The 20157-nt window shown below is 39.9% G+C and overlaps 4 protein-coding genes across 11 annotated transcripts in view; 2 read left to right on the forward strand and 2 right to left on the reverse strand.

The window, feature by feature from the left end:
* LOC109409848 (uncharacterized) overlaps positions 1 to 3178 on the reverse strand; it is a 233093-nt gene extending 229915 nt beyond the window's left edge. Inside the window, exons 1-2 of one of the 7 annotated variants that reach the window (XM_062855634.1) lie at positions 3007 to 3178; positions 1929 to 2419 (exon numbers count right to left, since the gene is read on the reverse strand). The gene's annotated coding sequence lies outside the window, so the exon portion shown is untranslated. Of the gene's footprint in view, positions 1 to 1928 lie in introns of all 7 variants that reach the window. The other 6 variants (XM_062855633.1, XM_062855632.1, XM_019683334.3 and 3 more) reach the window with 6 other exon arrangements.
* Positions 1 to 20157, forward strand: part of LOC109409852 (V-type proton ATPase subunit F) — a 421144-nt gene that overhangs the window by 340194 nt on the left and 60793 nt on the right. The gene's annotated exons all lie outside the window — the stretch shown is intronic.
* On the forward strand, positions 14220 to 15846 carry LOC109409849 (zinc finger protein 277). The gene has a single exon (XM_019683338.3). It carries the CDS (start codon positions 14432 to 14434, stop codon positions 15788 to 15790), a length of 1359 nt encoding a protein of 452 aa, XP_019538883.3. The 5' UTR covers positions 14220 to 14431; the 3' UTR covers positions 15791 to 15846.
* LOC109397047 (GSK3-beta interaction protein) lies at positions 16290 to 17054 on the reverse strand. The gene has a single exon (XM_062855628.1). It carries the CDS (start codon positions 16926 to 16928, stop codon positions 16503 to 16505), a length of 426 nt encoding a protein of 141 aa, XP_062711612.1. The 5' UTR covers positions 16929 to 17054; the 3' UTR covers positions 16290 to 16502.

Consider the following 20157-nt stretch of genomic DNA (forward strand, 5'->3'; position numbering starts at 1 on the left):
CTGAATCGGACAAAACAATCAAGTTCCTTTTCAAGGAACTGCCACAGGAACGGATTCCATCCGTTGAGTTGGGCGAAACAATGGGGCACGTTCGGTGAAGTACTAGATTTGTAGTAATGAGCTGAATTTTAGTATGGTGAGAAGGTCAATTCTCCGTTTCTGCAATGAAATAGTGCAAAAAGCGTGGGTATTATGATTCCTTGCCTAATTTGATGCTGTTTGAGAAAAACTTTGTATAACTATGTTGTTTATGTTGCAAGAAATGGAGAAAACAACAACACTGTTGCCCAAAGTTTTACGCAAACAGCATCAAAATAGGCAAGGAATCATAATACCCACGCTTTTTGCACTATTTCATTGCAGAAACGGAGAATTGACCTTCTCACCATACTAAAATTCAGCTCATTACTACAAATCTAGTACTTCACCGATCTGTCCTATTATCAAGTTCACCTTAATGGTAAACTGCCTCAGGAACGGATTAAATCCGTTGAGCTAGGCAATAAAATTGTGAAATTCACCCAAAGGTGGACTGCCTCAGGAACGGATTCTGTCAGTTGAGTTAGGCGACAAGATTTCCAAGTGCACCTCAAAGGTGGATTGCCTCAGAAACAAAATCTCTGAAAACAAACAAAACAAATACATATGCCCAAGTTCATCAAGGCAATTTCTGGATAAATCCCCGCACGCATCCCCGAAGGAATCGCTGTATAAATCTTCTGGAACTCTTTGGAATGCCTGATAAAATTGTCAAGCAATTCCTGCTGGGATTACTCTGAAGATTTCTCCAAGAATTCCTACGGAAATTTCTTCGGATATGAGTTGAACCTACGATTCCTTGGATTTCTCCAAGGATTCCTGCTATTGCAGTACCTCCGAAAATTCTTACTGGGATTGCTTCTAGGATTTCTCACGGAATATATTTCTCGAGCATTCTGCAGGAACCGCTTTTGGGAATCCTCCAGAAATTATTAAAAAGCCATAGACAATTTTTAATCCAGAGGCTGTACAGACAGAACAGCACAAGCACTTTTGCTTGAGGAATCCCAGCAAGACTTTCTAAAGAGATCACAACGGAATCTCCCAAAATAATCTCAAGAGGATTGCAAGTAGAAATTTCTAAAAGCATCCCGAAAGGAATTCTGAAGGAATCTCTCGAAAAAATGGATGAATTTCTCGATGATCTATGAAAAAATTGCAACAGGAATTGCTGGGGGGATCTCTACAGGAAAGACATGAGAAATTTCTAGAGGAATCCTTGGAGAAATATTTGGATGAGTCAATAGAGAAATCTCTTGAAGAGTCACATCTACAATTCCTAGAGATATCTCAGCAGGCATACGCAGAGGAATTCTTAGAGCAATTTCTGAATAAATCCTTAGATAAAACTCTAGATGAATCTCTGGAGGAGTTTCAAATGGACTCCCTGAAGAAATCAGGCATTCCTGGAACATCCTCTAAAACTACTTTTAGGTTTTCCTAAGGGGTCCCTTCAAGATTTTTGAGGTTCTTTTTGATGATCTTGTACGATTTCGCTTAATTATCTATTGGAGTTTGATGAGGTGGTTCTGTTAGGTATCCAGAGTTCCTGATCCCTGAAAGTTTTCTAGAAATTCCTCCCGGAATCAACCCAGATATAATTTGTGTTTTTTTTTTTTAATTCCTACCAGCGTTTTTAGGGAAATTTCTGCAAGACTTCATGTTGGGTTAGTGATTTTAATGAAATTCTTTCTGGAGTTACTTCTAAGATTCTCCCAGTAAGTGGAAAAGAGGAAAAGCTATACATAAAAAGATGCAAAGTAGGATGAGAACAACTGGTCGAAGATTGTGCCCAGGGCCTCTAAGTCAGAGTTACTCTGAGTATCAGTCAGTACCGTAGAACGTAAATCTTTCTATGCAAACCACCACCAAAATAGTTTTTCACTTACCGTTTTTCCTTCCGACGTTTCGCAGAGCAAATCCGATTCCGATGATCGATCTATATTCCGCACTTGGCGGCCGTGTTTCTTGCTAACAGCAACGCTGCTGTTCCTCCCAGCTGTGTTTCGTCGTACCCTCCTAATCCAAACAACAGACTGGACTCGAGAGCATCAACAACGACGAAGACGGCAGTACACATTTGCCAAAACGATGATGATGATTTTGCACTTTGAATTCGAGCGCTCACTATTGCTAATAATACGCTTCTCTGCAAGTGGGAAATTTAATCTTTCTTCCACTGTATGGGTCACTTTTTCCACTGCTGCCTGCTTCCCAGGCAGCTTCACTCACTCAAAGTCTTTGTAGTTTTGTGCTTCTTCCTTTTGATTAAATTTTGTTTACATTGTGTTTTGATACAAAGAAATCAAACGATTGTTTCACTTTTGGAATTGATTTCGCTGTATTTTCGCCGAGTTTGGCTTGTTTCCAACGATAGCTTCTGCTGCAAAAGCGAAACACCAAAGAGAAATGATGAAATCCAGAATGATTCTGCAGAAACAACGCAATCCCTCGGTCCCCAGCTAAAGGCGTAACGCTAGTGCTCCCATTTCTTCATTGCGCGGCAACACACACAAGCAAAACACTTTCGATCCAATTTCCAGGGCCTGCTGTTTCGATTCTTCTTTTCCCATCAGCTCCCAACGCGAGTCACTTCCGCAAAGACGGAATAATCCAAAACTACGGCTGAGTACCGAAAAAAAAGGCGAAGAAAAAGAGTCACATCGTCGTCGTACGTAACATCTCCTGCGTCGCTTCTCACATCCAATCCTACGCCGTTTTCTCAGTCAGACCGACCGACTGCTGACTGCAACCGTGTCGTGTTCTCGAGCTACCGGCCACACCGCCACCATCCGTTTCCCCCTAAAACCCCTCACACACAAACCGAAGGGCAGAGCAGGAAAAAAAAAACTAAAAACCGCACCGACGGACGACCGAAGACGGAGCGAAAATTCCCAAATCCACCCGGGAAAGAATTCACTTTTTACCCACCAAAACTCCGACGTTTCCGGGAAACTTTATATGCACCTTGCGCCGGCACTATTCCGCTTTCGAATGGAACAACTTTCGATCGGTTCCCGGATGGGCGCGGACCATAAATTCCGATTTTTCACCGCGTACAATCGAACACACGTTTTGCTGCGCTGATCGGGATCCGGAGTTGCTTCGCAAACGCGACGACGACGACGACGACGGCGACGAAAACGTAATGGCGACTGGTGTGAATGTTGCTGTGAAGAATGGTTAGAAAATGCGTTTTGGTTGACGGTTGTGCGGCTGTGCTGCAAGGGTCATATTTACTACGGACACAGTGAAAAATATTCTCACCGTGTTCAACCATTTCACAAACTCCGTTAAAAGTTCTTTATTCGCGACTACAAAGGTATTGTCTATCCGCTTGGAATGAAGACAGCCATTCAATCAAAAGTTGCCATTTTCTTGGTCCACAAGTGTCGCAACTGTTTCGCATCTAGTGCGCTATGTTGCTGACAACAACGGGAAGGATGCGCACTACTTTTGACATGATTCAAAAACGTCGTGAGTTGGGTCACGTCGCTACTTGAATGTGCGACGTCCGGTTTGGTGGCGGCACGACAATATTGTCTATCCGGTTGGAATCAAGACCGACATTCAACCAAAAATTACCATTTCATTGGTCCACAAGTTTCGCAACTGTTTTGCATCTACTGCGCTGTGTTGTTAACAACAACGGGAAAAATGCGCACTACTTTTTACATGATTCAAAAACGTCGCGAGTTGGGTCGCGTCGCGACTTGATTGTACGATTGTACGACGTCCGGTTTCCCGCATAAATCCGAACCACACGAAAACATCATCAATTATGGTTTACATTCCATTTTCAACCATATCCAAAACGGTGCAAGCAACCATAAGCGAACCACTGCTGGACAGGGGGTGGGAAACTCGGCACAAAGTGCCCGGCACACTCGCCGGCACACTTTCGGCACACTCGCCGGCACAGTTATGACACTGGATGTCATCAAACTGGCAACACTTTTCTATGTTTTTTTTTTCTGGGGGAGAAAGAAAATGAAGAACGGAAACAACTTTTCCCCAGGGGGTGGGAAACTCGGCACAAAGTGCCCAGCACACTCGCCGGCACACTTTCGGCACACTCGCCGGCACAGTCATGACACGATAGACTAATTTCAAGACCTCGATGTACCAAAGAAAACGATCAAATTTTCGGTGACCAGTCCGGTACCCAATAAATATTCATAACCGTGTATTTTTTTCCGTGTAAATTGCCTTTTGTGTAAATTTTATTTAGCGTGTTACACTGATCTGACAGCTCTGACAGTAAGGGACTAAACATAAATTACGTAAAGTGAGTACCGAGGATTGTTCACAATCTGCGAACTTGACTGCAGAAAAAATTGCGACCATGACGCCGCTGATGACACTGGACGTCATCAAACTGGCAACACTTTTCTATGTTTTTTTTCTGGGGGAGAAAGAAAATGAAGAACGAAAACAACTTTTCCCAATGCTTTGAATAAAAATGCAACTAATATGGAATGTTTTTGAAGCTCGAAAGCTGCAATTTCCTTCCTAGCTGTGTCTTATGGGAGGCGTAACAAGAATGAGGACCCAAAGTGCTGGATTTTTCAGCAGTAGCATCAAGATTAAGTCTTCCTGATTTTGCTCAAACAAGCGCAGCCGCTGGTGCAGCTAGTGGGGTTTCCTACGGTACTGATATTTATTCGGCGGAGTAAATTTTCGCCAAAAACATGCTTTCAAATACCAGCAAGATCGCGGCATAATCGGCAGATTGCTTTTGAATCGGTTTTTGATTACAATAAAGTTGCAAGAATCAGGATCGAAACAAAACAAGCGAAAGGTTTCCAGATACACAAAAAATAATTAATCAACTGACAGCATGACTGCCAGCACGCTGGCACACTTCGGCACGTTCGGCACATCACCGGCACATTTGGCACAAAATGAAGTATGCCGAGTTTCTCACCCCCTGGTGAATCTATATGTTGGAGTAAATCGGTATCGCAGTATACTGACTACCTCCTTGGAAACCGAAGGTTTCCTTAGCAACCTAAGTTTTCTTAAATAAACAACGGAGCAAGTTTTTTCATTCCTGTTCAAGCTCTCCATCAAGCTAGTTCTATAATAAATTCTCTCTACTGTACTTTGCTGTTCCGGTTCTTTTCTGACCATCAAGAGGTTATGGGCGATTCACGCAAGAATTCGGTCCACGGGATCCCGCTGTTCTCGGGCACCGGTTTCGACAACTGGCGTTTTCGAGTGGAGAAATATTTGAAGTCTGTGAAGCTGTTGGATGTCATCAAGAACGATCCTCCGGTGGAAGCGGACGAGCTCACGAAGTTCCAGGAAGACGACGGTAAGGCGGCGTACCTGCTGGTCTCATTCATTGATGACGATCTGCTGGATCTGGTGCGGGACAAGGAGACATCCAAGGAAATTTGGAGAAGCCTGGAAACCGTATATGCCAAAAAGTCCGTCTCGTCGCAAACGTTCGTCAGGAAGCAACTTGCGAAGCTGCGTATGGTGGAAGGTTCGTCCGTGAAAGACCACCTGAAAACGTTCGAAGAGCTGATCCGGCAGTTGAAGCTGGCCGGAGCGAAGCTTGAAGAAAATGATATTGTGTCCCAGCTGTTTGCCACCCTTCCCGAATCATTCGACCCACTAGTTACGGCGCTGGAAAATCTCGGCGAGGAAAATCTGAAGCTGGATGTGGTTCGCGAGCGCCTTCTTGCCGAGGAGCTCAAGAAAACTGACCGAGTAGCAGATTCCTGCCATGAAAAACCCGCAGCATTCCAAGGATCGAAGCAGAAGCCTGGTAAGTTCTCCGGAAAGTGCAACCGCTGCCAGAAGAAGGGGCACAAAGCCAAGGACTGTCGTGTGAAGTTGAAGACGGATGGACGCGCTGAAGCTAACGCTGCTTCCGGAGGTAAGGCGGTGGCTTTCATGACCGGAAAGGGCTCCCAAACGCAGGACGAAGAAGTGGTTTCCTTCAAGCTGGACTCCGGAGCCTCGGACCACCTTGTGAATGTAAAGCACTGTTTCGCCGACCTCACCAAGCTGAAGCAACCTGTCGTCATCAACGTGGCGAAGGATGATCAATCCCTGATTTCCTGGCACCGAGGCACGATTAAGGGCGTCAACAAGGAAGGTAACACTGTCAGCCTGAAGGATGTCCTCTTCGTACCAAATCTTCGAGCGAATCTGCTATCTGTGAAGAAGATGGCAAAAGCGGACCTGGACGTCACATTCACGAAAAAGGAAGCGATTATGAAGCACGGTCGTGATCTGATTGCGAGATGTCCCATGCGGGGCGACTTCTACGAGCTCGATCTTCGGGTCGATACGGTGGCGGCCAACATGTGTGGAGCTGTGACCGGTAACCTGTGGCATCGTCGGCTGGCCCATCTGGGGAACAAAAATCTGCAGGCACTCGTGAAGCATGACATGGTAACAGGTATTCCCGAGGAACCAGGTAAATTGGATTTTTGTGATGTTTGTGTTCTCGGAAAGCAGTGCCGAGAACCATTCACGGGTACTAGAGTCCGTGCTGTAAAACCTCTAGAACGAGTGCACTCCGATGTGTGCGGTCCAATCACACCAGCAGCTTGGGATGGTTCTCGGTACTTCGTCACCTTTATTGATGATTACACGCACTTCGCAGTAGCATATCCCATCAGGAAGAAGTCCGACGTGTTCAAGAAGTTCCGAGAGTACGAGGCCATGGCCAGTGCCGCTCTGGGGCATTCGATTTCGAAGCTGACTGTCGACCAAGGGCGCGAGTATTGCTCCAACAACCAGCGAGATTGGTACGTTTCCAAGGGGATCCAAGTCGAGCCAACCGCAGCGTACACACCACAGCAGAACGGAGTGTCCGAACGGTTCAATCGGACAATCGTCGAAAGGGTGCGTGTGATGCTGATTGAAGCCCAAGTTCCGAAGAATATGTGGAACGAAGCGGTTCTAGCGGCGGTGTACTTGACGAACAGAAGTCCAACCACCGCGATATCTGGCTGGAAGACTCCTGCGGAAATGTGGACTGGTCACAAGCCGGATGTGAGCAAATTACGTGTGTTCGGCTGTAAAGCACTTGCGTGGGTACCAACGGCTCAGAGGAGGAAACTGGATCCGAAAAGCAGGCCTGCTGTGATGATCGGCTACGCGCCGAACGCCTACCGCCTGTGGGATAAAGAGAAGAAGCAGTTATTCCTAGCCAGAGATGTCAAGTTCGATGAGAGCAGTTTTCCGTTTGCAACCGAAATCCGTGACGAAACGCCTTTGGTTGTTACTCCGTACGAGTTCGAGAATCAAGATGAGGAAGACGTTCAACCCGATGAGCCGCTGGTGGCTCAACATGACGACATCTTGACTGACGATGAGGAAGACGAGGTTGACTACCACGATGTTGACGGAACCGGAGCGCTCCCTTCGCAACCAGACCGTGGTTCAAACCTCGAAATGGAAACCCCGAGGCGCAGCGAACGGGAGCGCAGACTCCCCGGTAAGTTGAAAGAATTTCTAGTTGGAAAAATTTTCACTGCCGCGCAATCCCATTCTGTAGATGCAACCCAAAACGTTTCCGATGTGCCGTTTGACGATTACATAGGACGAGATGAGGCCGAGAGTTCAATTTTCGATGTTCCTGAGACGTACAAGGAGATTGCTGGACGAGCCGATGAAACCCTTTGGCAACAAGCGGTTGGTGAGGAGCTGCAGTCGCTAGCGGACAACCATGTTTGGCGATTGGTGAGATGTCCTGCTGGCGTGGTGCCGCTCAAGTCGAAATGGGTCTTCCGAATCAAGCCGGACGAGCATGGCGAACCGGTCCGTTACAAGGCACGGTTGGTAGCGAAGGGATTCCAGCAGAAGCCCGGCATCGACTACAACGAAACATACTCCCCCGTAGCGAAGTTGGCCACGATTCGAACCGTTCTTGCTGTAGCAACCCACCGAAGGATGCACGTTCACCAACTCGACGTGAAGACTGCATTCCTGTACGGCGAGCTGGAAGAAGACGTCTACATGGCCATACCAGAAGGAGTAAAGGCACCCCCGAACCTCGTCTGCAAGCTGGAGCGATCGCTGTATGGACTCAAGCAAAGCCCTCGCTGTTGGAACAACAAGCTGAACGACCTTCTTCTGGATTTCGGCTTTACCCGTTCCCGGCACGACTACTGTTTGTATACCAGGATCGACGATCGAGGGGGGGTATACATCATAATCTACGTAGACGATTTGCTCATCGCTGGCGATCGGCTGGACCTGGTAAAGGAGATCAAGCGTGCTCTTTCCAAAAAGCTTCGGATGACGGATTGTGGCGTCGTTAATCATTTCCTCGGAATGAAGATCCGATACGATCGCGCCACCGGATGCATGTACCTCACGCAAGAAGCTGCTGTGGATCGTGTGCTGATGAAGTTTTCGATGCAAGACTGCAACCACGTCAAGACCCCAATGGAGAAGGGCTGTTCCCTGCCACCTCGAGCTACGAATCCTGTGTCGCATCCGTACCGTCAATTGCTGGGCAGCCTCATGTACACGATGTTGTGTGTCCGACCCGACATATGCTACGCGGTTGGATACCTGGGGCGTTTCCAAGTTCAACCTGGTGAAGCGCATTGGCAAGCGTTGAAGAGAGTGGTCCGTTACGTAAAGGGTACGAAGAACCTGAAGCTCCACTACAAGAAAAACGACGACGCTGAGGCACTGGTCGGGTACGCAGACGCCGACTGGGCATCGGATGCTGAGGATAGGAAATCCGTTAGCGGCTTCATCTTCAAAGTCTTTGGGAACACCGTGTCCTGGGCCAGCCGCAAGCAACAAACCGTGGCACTGTCATCGTGCGAAGCTGAGTATGCAGCTAAGTACCGCAGCCTCCGAAGGGTTGTGGCTGCACGGAATTCTCGAGGACCTGAAGCAAGTACGACCGGGCACGGCATTCACATTGTTCGAAGACAACCGTGGGTGCATAGCGATGGCCACAAACACCGAAATCAAGCGTGTGAAGCACATCGATGTGAAGCACCATTTCCTTCGCGACCATGTGGCACAAGGGCGACTTCAAATCGAAGCAATCGGCACAGCAAACCAGATTGCGGACACGTTCACCAAACCCCTGGAACCTGGACGTTTCCGCGAACTGAGGACCCTCCTAGGACTAACCGATTCAGGGGGGGTGTTGGAGTAAATCGGTATCGCAGTATACTGACTACCTCCTTGGAAACCGAAGGTTTCCTTAGCAACCTAAGTTTTCTTAAATAAACAACGGAGCAAGTTTTTTCATTCCTGTTCAAGCTCTCCATCAAGCTAGTTCTATAATAAATTCTCTCTACTGTACTTTGCTGTTCCGGTTCTTTTCTGACCATCAAGACTATATGTTTCACACGTGACATTCACGGGTTTTACAGTTAGCGCAAATCTATATGTAAAATACACTACTCAGACGTGTCAATTTTTTTGAGTGATAAAAAGTTGAATATTTCTAGACGAACATTTGAAAAGGGCCTATCTGATTTTTATAAACAAACATGTTTCTGTTTCTGCAGGGCCCATCTGCATCTACCCACGCACATCAACACCCTTAACAGACAGCTTCACGGAACTACAAATGAACCCAAATTTAAGTTGTTTTGACGCAATCCCGGTCTTCCGTGGAATTACTCAAATTTGCGTTAAACAGCGATAGTGGCCAGTGAAGAGAATTGTCAGACAAAAGAGGCACAAAACAAGCAACAAAGAAGGTGCGACGATTAGTCTTTATCCCTACTGGTGACAGATAATGACATGATCTCGAACTTTTTTGTTGCAGACAAAACGGAAGCTGAATTTGTTGCGTACTTTTCAACTCGTGAATAATCAATTATTACTAACCCAAAGTCGAAACTGTTTGATGATAGAGCCTCACCAGAGTTGCAGTGTTTACCGACTCGAAGTTACCGTTCGAAAATCGCAATGCAAGGCTTGAAAATCTCTAAACTCGTGGTGTACGATGTTAATCCCATTATTTTCAAGTTGGGACAAACTTATGTTGCATGGGTTGTTTTGTCGCAACAAATACAGGTTGCGACATTGTCATTATTGTTGCGCGATGGTTGAATTTTGATTCACTGGTGGCGAGTGAGTAGTTCTCGTTTGAGAGCGGCAAAAAAATTAACCCAGTGGTAAGTTATTTTCACCCAACGGAGGCCTCAATTGACGCAAATTTGGGTTAACTCAAGAAAACCCAAATTTGGCTTCTTCCACGGAAGAGCAGCGGATGCGTCGGTGCTTCTCTCTTTGTTTTCGAAAACATTGCGGTGGGGCGAGGGAGAAAACAACCCAACTTTGAGTTAAAACTTTAAGCAGTTTAGTCAAATTTGAGTTTTTAAAACTTATTCTTTGGGTTATAATATTTTTCCGTGTTGAAGAACACTCTTTCTGATAAGGGTGTTGATGTGCGTGGGTGGATGGAGATAGACCCTTCAGAGACAAAAACATGTTTGTTTACGCAAAGCAGATAGGCCCTTTTCAAATGTTCGTCTAGATTTATGACCCTGTGTACTAACAGCTTTGGGGCTGTCCATAAACCACGTGGTCATTTTTTTCGGACTTCTCAACCCCCCCCCCCCGCGTGGTCATTTGTCCATACAAAATTTTTTATTCGTTCATACAAAATGCTCATAGGCCGAACCCCCCCCCCCCCCCCCCCCTCATGACCACGTGGTTTATGGACAGCCCCTTTAACCTTGCCCCTTCCCAGTACGGAGGGTTAGCCTAACATTAGCCTAATGTGAGACTAACTGGCCAGCATGTTAGGCTAACTTTTTGTCTCACTTTTGGCTAATGTTAGTCTAAAATTAGACAGATATGACACACTTTTGTTGGACATGTTGCAAATTCGAAACATGTTTGTTAGTCTAACATTAGACTAACGTTAGACATGTTTTAGTATGGGCTGTTAGACGAATGTTAGGCATAGATTTTATGCTGCTTGTTTTCATTCCAGCTGTCATCCGAGCAAGAAATGTGATTGTAGTAGTGAACTTTTATCGGCGTTCACTACTACAACCGCACTTCTGCCTCGAATGAAAGCTGGACGAAACATATTTAATAAAAAAAAAATCGGAGTTTTAATTTTAATTTTAATTTTAATTTTAATTTTAATTTTAATTTTAATTTTAATTTTAATTTTAATTTTAATTTTAATTTTAATTTTAATTTTAATTTTAATTTTAATTTTAATTTTAATTTTAATTTTAATTTTAATTTTAATTTTAATTTTAATTTTAATTTTAATTTTAATTTTAATTTTAATTTTAATTTTAATTTTAATTTTAATTTTAATTTTAATTTTAATTTTAATTTTAATTTTAATTTTAATTTTAATTTTAATTTTAATTTTAATTTTAATTTTAATTTTAATTTTAATTTTAATTTTAATTTTAATTTTAATTTTAATTTTAATTTTAATTTTAATTTTAATTTTAATTTTAATTTTAATTTTAATTTTAATTTTAATTTTAATTTTAATTTTAATTTTAATTTTAATTTTAATTTTAATTTTAATTTTAATTTTAATTTTAATTTTAATTTTAATTTTAATTTTAATTTTAATTTTAATTTTAATTTTAATTTTAATTTTAATTTTAATTTTAATTTTAATTTTAATTTTAATTTTAATTTTAATTTTAATTTTAATTTTAATTTTAATTTTAATTTTAATTTTAATTTTAATTTTAATTTTAATTTTAATTTTAATTTTAATTTTAATTTTAATTTTAATTTTAATTTTAATTTTAATTTTAATTTTAATTTTAATTTTAATTTTAATTTTAATTTTAATTTTTAATTTTAATTTTAATTTTAATTTTAATTTTAATTTTAATTTTAATTTTAATTTTAATTTTAATTTTAATTTTAATTTTAATTTTAATTTTAATTTTAATTTTAATTTTAATTTTAATTTTAATTTTAATTTTAATTTTATTTTAATTTTAATTTTAATTTTAATTTTAATTTTAATTTTAATTTTAATTTTAATTTTAATTTTAATTTTAATTTTAATTAAATGGGATAATTAAAATTAAATTAAAATTAAATTAAAATTAAATTAAAATTAAATTAAAATTAAATTAAAATTAAATTAAAATTAAATTAAAATTAAATTAAAATTAAATTAAAATTAAATTAAAATTAAATTAAAATTAAATTAAAATTAAATTAAAATTAAATTAAAATTAAATTAAAATTAAATTAAAATTAAATTAAAATTAAATTAAAATTAAATTAAAATTAAATTAAAATTAAATTAAAATTAAATTAAAATTAAATTAAAATTAAATTAAAATTAAATTAAAATTAAATTAAAATTAAATTAAAATTAAATTAAAATTAAATGAAAATTAAATTAAAATTAAATTAAAATTAAATTAAAATGAATTAAAATTAAATTAAAATTAAATTAAAATTAAATTAAAATTAAATTAAAATTAAATTAAAATTAAATTAAAATTAAATTAAAATTAAATTAAAATTAAATTAAAATTAAATTAAAATTAAATTAAAATTAAATTAAAATTAAATTAAAATTAAATTAAAATTAAATTAAAATTAAATTAAAATTAAATTAAAATTAAATTAAAATTAAATTAAAATTAAATTAAAATTAAATTAAAATTAAATTAAAATTAAATTAAAATTAAATTAAAATTAAATTAAAATTAAATTAAAATTAAATTAAAATTAAATGAAAATTAAATTAAAATTAAATTAAAATTAAATTAAAATGAATTAAAATTAAATTAAAATTAAATTAAAATTAAATTAAAATTAAATTAAAATTAAATTAAAATTAAATTAAAATTAAATTAAAATTAAATTAAAATTAAATTAAAATTAAATTAAAATTAAATTAAAATTAAATTAAAATTAAATTAAAATTAAATTAAAATTAAATTAAAATTAAATTAAAATTAAATTAAAATTAAATTAAAATTAAATTAAAATTAAATTAAAATTAAATTAAAATTAAATTAAAATTAAATTAAAATTAAATTAAAATTAAATTAAAATTAAATTAAAATTAAATTAAAATTAAATTAAAATTAAATTAAAATTAAATTAAAATTAAATTAAAATTAAATTAAAATTAAATTAAAATTAAATTAAAATTAAATTAAAATTAAATTAAAATTAAATTAAAATTAAATTAAAATTAAATTAAAATTAAATTAAAATTAAATTAAAATTAAATTAAAATTAAATTAAAATTAAATTAAAATTAAATTAAAATTAAATTAAAATTAAATTAAAATTAAATTAAAATTAAATTAAAATTTAATAAAAATTTAATTAAAGTTTATTTAAGGACAAGGTATTTGGAGTACATTGCTCAAAATTTCTAGAGCACCGTTTTTTAGAACCGTTGAACGGATTTGGATGGAAATGCATCACGCTAATTGTCTAGTGGTTGTCAATAGCGTGATGCATTTTAATCCAAATCCGTTCAACGGTTCTAAAAAACGGTGCTCTAGAAATTTTCAGCAATGTACTCCAAATACCTTGTCCTTAAAATTAAATTAAAATTTAATTAAAATTTATTTAAAATTTAATTAAAATTTAATTAAAATTTATTTAAAATTTAAATAAAGTTTGATCAAAACTTAATTAAAATTTTATTTAAATTTAATTGAAATTTAATTTAAATTTAATTGAAATTAAATGAAAAATAAATCAAATTAAAAATAAAATGACTCACCGACACGATGGAGCCAAACTTAACGGAATCGGTCACTGTTTTGTAGATGACTGGTTCCGGCGACGGTACGACGCGAACAAAACGGACTTAGTGGCCAGGAGCAGCGACGATTAACTGACGGTTTGGACAACGCAACGACGGAAATGATTCCTACGGGTTTAACTATTTGAGACGAGCAATTTTTTTCTTTTTCTCGACCGTCGAACGCGAATTTTAAGCTGCCGCAACTAACAAAGTGTTTTTCCACTGCCATTTGCTCAACTGTCAATGATGCGCGAAAAAATCGAACATCCAGCATAAATTCGGGGTTATGTTTTATGCTCTCCAAAAATTTTCGATGAGCAACATAACTAACAAATGCCTAACATTGTCGAACGCCTAACTTCCTCCGTGCTGGGAATTGGCTTTAACTGTGCGCTCTCTCGCAGTTTTGCTGCAGCGGCACACGACTTGACAGCATTGGTTAGAAATTGCTTCGAAAGTGCTGTCACTTTGAGTCGCTGTCACGACACCCGTCACACGACACGCTCATCGCGTGTTTTGTTGATGTTTTCATTCGTGCACAATCGATTTTTTTGACCTCACGGTCAAAAATATTTTAAAATTCCAATTTTCTCACGTATTTCTGCAAAAAATATCATTGCTTTGGTAAACAGAAAATAACAGTAATAGTGAACGGTTTAACGCCCCAATGTCGCGATGACATCGGCCGGTAACGACACCGAAACTGCCACGGCAATTCAAAAAGCAACAGCAGGTTCGTCAGTGATTGGCCCTCTGAACTTCGGCAAGGATAACGAAGGTGGCAATCCACCGCCTTCCCGGCTGACGGACGATACCGCCGTCGAGTGTATGTTCTGTGAGAATGTGTACAACTTCCGACTGGGCGACTCGCGGGACCAGTATCTTGCACATCTGTACATGGTCCACCGGTTAGTGATTGCAGACATCGGCGAAGTGGAATGTGTGGCCAGCTACAGTCGCTTTTGGAGGGATAAATTCAGGGAACATCCTATGGAGAAATACTGTTCGGCGCTGCTGTTGAACCATCTGCCAGACGGAACGCCGGCCAGTAATGAGAAGTACTTTATGCTGAGTGATATTGAACCGCTGGATTACGAACTGAGACAGAGGTTGAAGCGAGAGATGATGGAGCTAGTTTTGGCGCGGCATCAGTTCGAAAGGACAGATCGTAACTTTAATCGGGGGTGCCTGTACTGCCGGGATCTGCAGGCCGAAACGAGGGCGGAATTCCTGGAGCATCTGTACTCGAAGCACTTTTTGCTGCTCGGGAAAGCGGAGAACTTGGTTTTCGTGGACGAACTGATCGACGCGGTTCAGGAGAAGATGGAAAATTTGATTTGCTTGTTCTGCGAGAAGGTGTTCAAGGATCGTCCGACCCTCAAGGAACACATGAGAAAAAAGGGTCACAAAAGGATAAATCCGGACAACAAGTTCTATGATCGATTTTTCCTAGTGAACTACAGGAATGATCGCTTGAAGAAACCGGCGCCTACCGGGAAGCAGCCGGTTCCGATAAGGGCTCGAGCCAAGGAAAGTTCACCCTTCCATTCGGAAGATTCCGATTCGGATTGGTCGGACTGGTACGGCGAGGAACAGCCAACGACCTGTTTGTTCTGCACCGTCGCTAAAGGCAAAATAGACGAACTCAAGCAGCACATGAAGGTAGACCACAACTTTGATTTCGACGGCCAGGTTGTCGGTCTAACGTTTTACCAGCGGGTGAAAATAGTCAACTACATTCGTCGCCAGATGCACGTCCTCAGGTGTGTCCAATGTCGCGAGGAGTTCCCCTCGAAAGACGAACTGCAAACACATCTTCGCGAAGCCGGTCATTATTCCACCGGAGAGCAGCAGTTTTGGGATCAGCCGGAATTCTTTTTCCCCACCTACGAGGACGATCAGTTCCTGTGCCATCTGGAGGATGACAGTCCGGATCTGTCCGACGACAGTTCGGTGGTCATTTCGGAAAAGGTGGAAGCAAAAGTGAACCCGGAGGCGGAATCGTTATCGCTTGAAAACTTCAGATTGGATTAGATTTTAGAAATCGATGGTCGTTTTTTGCAATATACAACTATGTATTGGAGCTTAAATCTGTTGCCTTCTTTATGAGAATCGCCATTAGGGACACTTAAAGCCGGGTCCATATATGTAGCAGCAGCAGTAAACGCGCGGATGTTCAGTGCGTTGTTGAAGTTAATACAACAACACGGTTACCCAAACTTTTGCTCAAACAGCATCAAATTAGGCAAGAAATCACGCTGTTTGCACCATTACATTGCAGAAATGGAGAACTGATCATCTCACCATACAAAAATCTAACTCACTATGTACTTTCAATCTAGTATGTACTTCACTGATTGTGTCCAATTATGTGACTAAGTTTCAAGCAATGTGACCGACAAAAACCACTCATGACGAAGAGAACAAATCTGCCGTTAATACCACAAGTCACAAGAATTCCCTTGTAATTCTAGTTTTCTTCCATATTGTGAATTTTCGAATTGTTGAAGAATAAAAAAACTCAATCAACAACTTATTTTCACTGTTTATAGGAATTGGTGCCGTAGAAATGAATCTATTGTCTATTGATTGAAAAAAATAAAATAAAAGTATATGAAGTTAAATGGGGAGCGGGACATTTGGCATAAGATCACTAGGCACAAAGATATTTAGCATAGCGGTCATTTGGTATAATCAAAATGTACTCTTCTTTATGCCAAATAACACAGACCCTGAATCAAGCCACTCACCGTTTTAATTCGACCTTCTCATCTTCGGCCTGTGCACCATTGCCCACCAACTGCTGCTGAAGCTGCCTACTCAAAGCATCCGCCAAGCAGCTCCCGAACGATTCCACATAGGCCGGACTTACGTGCGACAGCAGAGCATAAGGCGTCTCAAACCGCTCACCGTTGTCCTGTTCAGCAGAATCCAAATCGAAACGATCGCCCACAATCCGCAGGCCTTCCCGGTTCAGCTTGACGCAAACTTCCGTTCCTTCCAGCGTGCGCAAATTGATGTACGCCTCGGCCTCGGTAGGCTTCATGCGTTCAGAAATGTGCGCTTCCTTTACGTGGCGAGCAATGTCCTGGATGACGCCGGTGGCTTCCTTGCTCCAGTCGAGCACCTCGTCGTTCGGCTCCGAGTAGAATTTTTCGTATGAGTTTTCCATTTTTGGTTGTAGCCGAGAATATTGAATTTTAACAGACTTTTGTTTTCAAATTATTTTGCAGATTTCCAAACTTCCGACGCGCAAAACGATTTGGTTGATTTAGTAAACACCAGCAAACGCTTGACTTACACTGAAGTAAAAAAGATCAGAAAATATTCTCCGTGCAGTTGAAACCCGGAATTGGGTTGTTTAGTGAATAAAATATTGCTATTTTCTATAGCCTAATCGAAAGAGCTCATTTTTCTGAGTATAACGGGATTTTATTGGATTCCAACACTTTTGTTTTGATGGCTAAATCAACAAAACAGTTTTAATTTTCGTGGATAGAATGACAGTTCAATCGTTAAAGTGACAGTTCGACCCGAACAAAAAAATTTCCCCATACAAACTTTAAATGTATTTTAAAAATAGTTCCCGGACTCCAAAAATTATGAAATTTTGGATTTCGACTAATTTTTGGGCGGAGAATCCGATTATGAAATAACCCGGATACCCCTAAAGAACCCAATTTTCGACTAGCGAAGTTGGATTTTTCCGATTTTTCTCAGGGGGTGAGAAACTCGGCACACTTCATTTTGTGCCAAATGTGCCGGTGATGTGCCGAACGTGCCGAAGTGTGCCAGCGTGCTGGCAGTCATGCTGTCAGTTGATTAATTATTTTTTATGTATCTGGCAACCTTTCGCTTGTTTTGTTTCGATCCTGATTCTTGCAACTTTATTGTAAATAATCAAATACCGATTCAAAAGCAATCTGCTGATTATGCTGCGATCTTGCTGGTATTTGAAAGCATGTTTTTGGCGAAAATTTATACCGCATTTAGTTCACCACTGGACTGCGAACTGCGACTTCATAAGTGCGAAAACGTAAATAAAAGTGCGCGATTGCATCAAATCAGGCTGATGTCTTCGGCGCACTATTTCCTTAATCTATGGTGAACAAGTGCTGTGAAGACACCGAGTTGATTTGATGCAATAGCGCACTTTTATTGGCGTTTTCGCACTCATGAAAACTAGTGCGATATTATGCTTTTGGTCGAAATACGAAGTGACCGAACGTGCGAAAATTGATTTTTAACCTACCTAGAAATGTCGCAACTCAATTTGGATCAGTGCACATTGTTGCTCTTAATTAGCTTAATGATGCGCAACAGAAAAAATAGATTGAAATTTACTTCGCAGCTGCAACTTCGCATGTGCTTCTAGCGACGACTTCGATTTGGTGGTGCGACGATAATAGTCCAGTGGTGAACTAAGAGCCGATGCACACGAGCGTTAATTGACGCTGCGTGAATTCACGCTGCGTCGCCGCAGCGTTCCTGTGGGGCATGCGTTGACATTGCGTGCCGCACACGGTGCGGCGCGGTTGCGGTGCGGCAGCGTTGCGTTCTCGTGTGCATTCTCCCATTTGATTGTGTGTAACTCAGAACGCACTTGCGTGCACGCTGCGTGGACGCGTCGCCCGTGTGCATCGGCTCTAAATGCGCTATCCACTTATCCGCGAGCGGTAATGGCGGCGGCGGGCATGTCCAACCGGTTCAGATTTTGACGTTTCTTGGGGGAAAGTCAAAACAATTTCGTTCTCCTCCTCACCCCTTCACCTACCGTTTGATGGCGCCAACCGATTGCGATCCCCACGAAATGTCAAAATTCGAATCGGTTTTTTGTGCCCGCCGCCGCCATTACCGCTCGCGGATAAGTGGATACTCCGCCGAATAAATATCAGTACCGTATACACTCAGCCAAATAACCTTAAGATTTCCATAAGGCCCAACTTATGAAACGGCCTTTAAATAATTCATGATTCGGATGAATTCCATAAGGTCACTCTATGACGTAAAATCGTCTCACAGCTTGGCTTTTATTGATGTTTAGCAACATGGTATTCTCAAGCGTCGGTAGCCGTGTGGATAAAACACGGGCTCGGTGATCCCGACGTTCATGGATCGAATCCAGTCTGCATCATTTTAAGATTTTTTTGTTCTTTTCATAAGTCTATCTTATGAAATTTGTCATAGCAAGCACCATCAATTTTCATAAGGTATTCTTATGTCATCCATAAGAATTAGTTATAGCAAATTTTCATAAGGTATTTCGATGAATTTCGCTAGTTTTTTTCGCTGAGTGTATAGGAAACCCCACTAGCTGCACCAGCGGCTGCGCTTGTTCGAGCAAAATCAGGAAGACTTGATCTTGATGCTAATGCTGAAAAATCCAGCGCTTTGGGTCCTCATTCTTGTTACGCCTCCCATAAGACACAGCTAGGAAGGAAATTGCAGCTTTCGAGCTTCAAAAACATTCCATATTAGTTGCATTTTTATTCAAAGCATTGGGAAAAGTTGTTTTCGTTCTTCATTTTCTTTCTCCCCCAGAAAAAAAAAAACATAGAAAAGTGTTGCCAGTTTGATGACATCCAGTGTCATGACTGTGCCGGCGAGTGTGCCGGGCACTTTGTGCCGAGTTTCCCACTCCCTGGTAAGACCTGATTATACCAGGGAGAATAACTATTAGAGAATAATTCGCCTTGACGGAGGCTCTCTGAGAGAATTGCGCTGTGCGTGAAATCATTTTTTATTAACATGGGAAAGGATAGGAGCTGCATTTTCAAATGCTTCTAAAATATTTTAGGGACTTCAGATTAAAAAAAGTGTTAATGTTTTGCAATGTACTTTCAATTAGCTACATTATAACTGGTTTTAGACAAAAGTTTTTAAATCACAATGTTATGTCTATAATATAGCGTATCAAAATCTCATTCGATAACATTAAGAACGTTTTGCTTGAAAAAATTTCTATAAAGAATTAGAAGCATTTGAAAATGCAGCTCCTATCCTTTCCCATGTTAAAAAAAATTGTTTTCACGCAAGCGCAATTCTCTCAGAGAGCCTCCGTCAAGGCGAATTATTCTCCCTGATTATACTTAACCTTAAAAAGAATGAACTCTAAAATACATTATCCCTTTACAGCTTTGAGCGAAATCTCAAAAATCGCTTCAGAGAAGTTTTCTTATCACTCCTAGTCCGAACATTACTAAAGGGGCTTCAGTTCAGTCGTCCCATTCATTTAAATTTGAAACACACATACAAAGTGTGTTAAATTTCACAACCTTTGGCTATATGGATCAAAAGGTCTGAGCCAGTAAAAGGAGAGAAAAAAAAGAATGGATTTTGAACAAAAGGCGGATGATGAAAAATACAATTAGAGGAGGATGTTTTGGTTCAGTGTAGGCATA

Source organism: Aedes albopictus, chromosome 3, assembly GCF_035046485.1.
Source record: "Aedes albopictus strain Foshan chromosome 3, AalbF5, whole genome shotgun sequence".
Classification (NCBI taxonomy): Eukaryota; Metazoa; Arthropoda; class Insecta; order Diptera; family Culicidae; genus Aedes; species Aedes albopictus.